General features: G+C 46.3%; 1 protein-coding gene across 1 annotated transcript; it reads right to left on the minus strand.

The window, feature by feature from the left end:
- Window positions 1-2407: 2407 nt before the first annotated feature.
- Window positions 2408-3346, minus strand: LOC100751862 (olfactory receptor 1I1). The gene has a single exon (XM_027419559.1). The coding sequence runs from the start codon at window positions 3344-3346 to the stop codon at window positions 2408-2410; it is 939 nt and encodes a 312-aa protein (XP_027275360.1).
- Between the last annotated feature and the right edge of the window lie 946 nt (window positions 3347-4292).

Below are 4292 nucleotides of genomic sequence, written 5' to 3' on the forward strand. Positions count from 1 at the left end.
GGCTGGCATCTGTGGTCTCTTAGTGTCTGTAGACCATCTCTCTGTAATGATATATTATTTATTATTTATTAAAGCTTGACTGAGGAATCAGAAAACCAAAGGCAGCCCCAAGCCATAGAAGCCAGACATAGCCCGGCGTTGGTGGCTCACACCTTTAATCCCAGCACCCGGGAGGCAGAGGCAGGCGGATCTCTGTGAGTTCGAGGCCAGCCTGGTCTCCAGACAGAGTGCCAGGATAGGCTCCAAAGCTACACAGAGAAACACTGTCTCGAAAAAACCAAAAAAAAAAAAAAAAAAAAAAAGAAGCCAGGCACACATCTTTAATCCCAGAAGCCAGAAGCTAGGAGGTGGTGGCACAGACCTTTAGTCCTAGGACTCAGGATTAAGAGATAGACTGATTTCTGTGAGTCTGAGACTGCCAAGATCTACACAAGATTGAATCAGTCAAAAAGGGAATTGTAACTTACACCTTTAATCCCAACATTAGGGAAGTATATAAGACAGAAGCAAGTATGAGGTCAGTATGAGGCATTCATTCTCCAGGAGGAGAGGCAGCAGTTTGAGGCTTGGTGAAAAGTTTGTGTGTGGATCAGCCTTTTCAGCCTGAGCTGGAGGTGAGAGCTAGTGGCTGGCTGCTTTGCTTCCCTGATCTTCAGCTTAAACCCCCATATCAGTCTCTGGGCTATTTATTTTTGTGTTACATCTATCTAGGACCTTCTGGCTTTCAGAATTTCCATTGAGAAGTCAGGTGTAATTCTGATAGGTCTGCCTTTATATGTTACTTGTCCTTTTTCCTTTGCAGCTCTTAATATTCTTTCTTTATTCTGTATGTTTAATGTTTTGATTATTATGTGGTGAGGGAACTTTTTTTTTTCCCAGTCTATTTGGTGTTCTGTAAGCTTCTTGTACTTTCCGTAGGCATGAAACTTTAGGTTGGGAAAGTTTTCTTCTATGATTTTGTTGAATATGTTTTCTGAGCCTTTGAGCTGTATTTCTTCACCTTCTGTATCTATTTTTCTTAGGTTTGGTCTTTTCTGGGTGTCCCCGATTTCCTGGATATTTTGTGTTAAGAATTTGTTGGATTTAACATTTTCTTTGAAAGATGAATTTATTTCCTTTAATGTCTTCAACATCTGAGATCGTTTACCCAGATTTTCCATTTCCAGAGTTCCTTCAGTTTGTGTTTCCTTTATTGACTCTACTTCAGTTTTTATGTCTTGAATTGTTTGAATTGTTTTCTTCACCTGTTTGATTTTTTTCTTTAGTTTCTTTGCTTTCTTTAAGAGATTCATTGATTTCTTGCATTTTGTCTTTGTCTTTTCCTCCATTTCTTCCATTTTTTTGTTTGTCTTTTCCTTCATTTCTTTAAGGAAGTTTCTCATTTCCTCCTTAAGGGCCTGTATCATCGTCATATTAGGGTTGTTTTCTTCTATTTCATCTATGTTGGGATGTTCAGATCTTGCTGGTGTAGAACCATAGTCTCTGGTGGTGTCCTATAAGTCTTTATGTTGTTGATGTGTTCTTATACTGTCGTCTGCCCATCTCTTCCTCCAGTGGGTGCAGGCGGGGCCTGTGGCTTAGGTGGCCGTTCTTCCTCTCCAGGTAGGGGCAGAGCCAAGGCTCCAATGGAGGCAGTTGCGGTGCTGGATGGGGCATGCGATGTGCCCTGGCAATTAGGGCCTACAGATTAAGGGCTTCCATCCAGGGGTGGTGGTGGTAGTAGGGAGTGCCCAGTCACCTACCTCTCCTGGTGGGGGCAGAGCCATGGCTTCAAGGGAGGTAGATGCAGTACTAGATGGTTTGGGGTTTGGGAAGGCTGCCCCCAGGTCTTGGTCCTTCAGTGGGCAGAGGTGGGGAGTGTGATGTGTCCCTGGAGATTAGGGCCTAGGGGTTAAGGAGCTGGGGGGGAGGTTCAGGGGCCCAAGGCACTCACCTCTCCTGGCGTGGGTGAGGCCAAGGCTCTGATCCATAAGTAATTTTAATCTTTTTTTTTGTGATGTTTTTTCTGGATACAGGATGAGCCATGAACCAGACATATTTAGACATAATCTTTGCAAGTCACCAACTCTTCCCAGATGAACCAGAGGGGTTTTCTATTGCTGCCACGTGAAAAAACAATAAACTTCCCCATCCGAATGTTGTACATCCCAACACCCAGGAGGCTGAGACACCGAATTTGGGGTCCCTGTTAAGAGCACAGCACCGAGTCCTCTTAACCTCTGAGCCATCTATCCAGACCCCATTCATTTTTCTATGACACATTGACTACATTGTACTGTAAGGTTTTATTAAGTCTATTCCATGCTAGACTTCGGACAGCTGGAGAACAGGACTGGTGGTTCGTTCCTCTACCCCAAGCACCTAACAGTGGTCCCCAACACGGTGGGCCCCTGGTTACTGTTCTGCCCTATGGCTGGGATGAGACTGCTTTGCTGCCAAGCTTCCTCAGGGCTGCCTTCATGTCCTTGTTCCTTAGGCTGTAGATAAAGGGGTTAAGTGTAGGGATGACCACCCCATACATTAATGCCGCCATCTTGTCTTTTTGGGAGGAGGTGGGGGATGCTGGCTGTAAGTACACGACAAAGATGGTCCCAAAGAACAGTGACACCACGGTGAGGTGTGAGCCACAAGTTGAGAAGGCTTTCCACTTGCCCTGAGCAGAAGGGATCCTGAAGACTGCCCTGAAAATGCAGATGTAAGAGACTAGGATGCAGAACAGCGGGCTGAGGCCCATGATGATGCCGAAAGCAAAGATGACCAGCTCATTGGTGTGTGTGTCTGAGCAAGAGAGTTTCAGGAGGGGCATGAGGTCACAGAAGAAGTGAGGAATTTCAGACCCTGCGCAGAATGTCAGTTGGGCCATGAGGCAAGTGTGTACCAGGGATTGGAGGTTAGTGATGGCCCATGGCCCACCCACCAGTAGCCCACAGATATATGGGCTCATAAGCACTGAGTAGCGCAGTGGGTAGCCAATAGCCACCAACCGGTCAATGGCCATCACTGCCAGGAGAAAGCTGTCCATAGTCCCGAAGAGGTGGAAGGCATACATTTGGGCAAGGCAGCCTGCGAAAGGGATGGCTGTGCTCTGGGTCTGGATATTCACCAGCATCTTGGGGACAGTGGTGGAGGAGAAAAAGATGTCAACCAGGGACAGGTTGCAGAGAAAGAAGTACATGGGTGTGTGTAGGTGAGAGTCTGAGATGATGGCCAGGATGATGAGCAGGTTCCCAAGGACAGTGACCAGGTACATGGACAGGAAGAGTCCAAAGAGGGTAGGCTGCAGGTCTGGATCCTCTGAGAGTCCCTTGAGATGGAATTCCAAGACTGTTTGGTTTTTTGGTTCCATGGAGAGCTTGTGTCTACTGGAACAGAAGGTGATGGAAGCAACATAGAGCTGGAGTCAGAGATGGGGCTCTAGCTCTGTAAAAATCCATCTACTGGTTGGGGGAATTTCTTTAAGCCATCTCCAGTGGGTTTTGTATTCTCCAAGCTGTCTAAGTCTGAGGAAATTAGTGTCTCAAATCCCTAACTGAGATACATGATCAACCTGGATGTTGTCCAAGGTAGGTGACCTTTGCCTATGGATCAGTTCTGGAAAGTTCTACAAATACTCACATGGTAAAAGCTCAGATGGCTAGCCTGTGGGAGGTGGTAAAAGGCAGTTTCTGGGCCTGGAGAGACAGCTTGGCAGTTGAGAGGACTTGCTGTTCTTGTAGAGGACCTGAGTTTGATTCCTAGCACTCTCTTTGTGTGGCCCTCTGACCACGGAACAGATGTCCACCATGCTCTTCCACTGTAGTGTAACAGGGCCAAGTGATCATAGACGGAAACCCTGAAACCCTGAATCAAAATGAACCATCCCCTCTTTTAAGTTGATTTTCTCCAGTGTCTTGGAGCAGTGGCTGAAAGCCGACTAACATGCCTCAAATCTCAGCTCAAAACATCTACAGTAAAAGGAACCTGGCCTCTCCTTTTGTTTCGTTCCCCAGACTTGTCACTCTCTCTCTTCCTCCTCCCCTTTTACCTCTCTGCCAAGAAATAATGTGAAGGCTAGAGGGATGTTTGTAAAAGTATTTGCTACTCAGCCAGACACACGCCTTTAATCCCAGCACTAGGAAAGCAGAGGGAGGTGGAACTTGAGTTTGAGGCCAGCCTGGTCTACAGATCCAGTTCCAGGATAGCCAGGGCTACACAAAGAAACTGTCTTGAAAAACAAAAGGAAACAATATAAAACAAAACACTAGTGAAAAGTACTGTTCTGGTTTGACTAGGAATGTCTGCCTACCCCCGAC

Source organism: Cricetulus griseus, chromosome 5 (genome assembly GCF_003668045.3).
Source record: "Cricetulus griseus strain 17A/GY chromosome 5, alternate assembly CriGri-PICRH-1.0, whole genome shotgun sequence".
In the NCBI taxonomy this organism is placed as follows: Eukaryota; Metazoa; Chordata; class Mammalia; order Rodentia; family Cricetidae; genus Cricetulus; species Cricetulus griseus.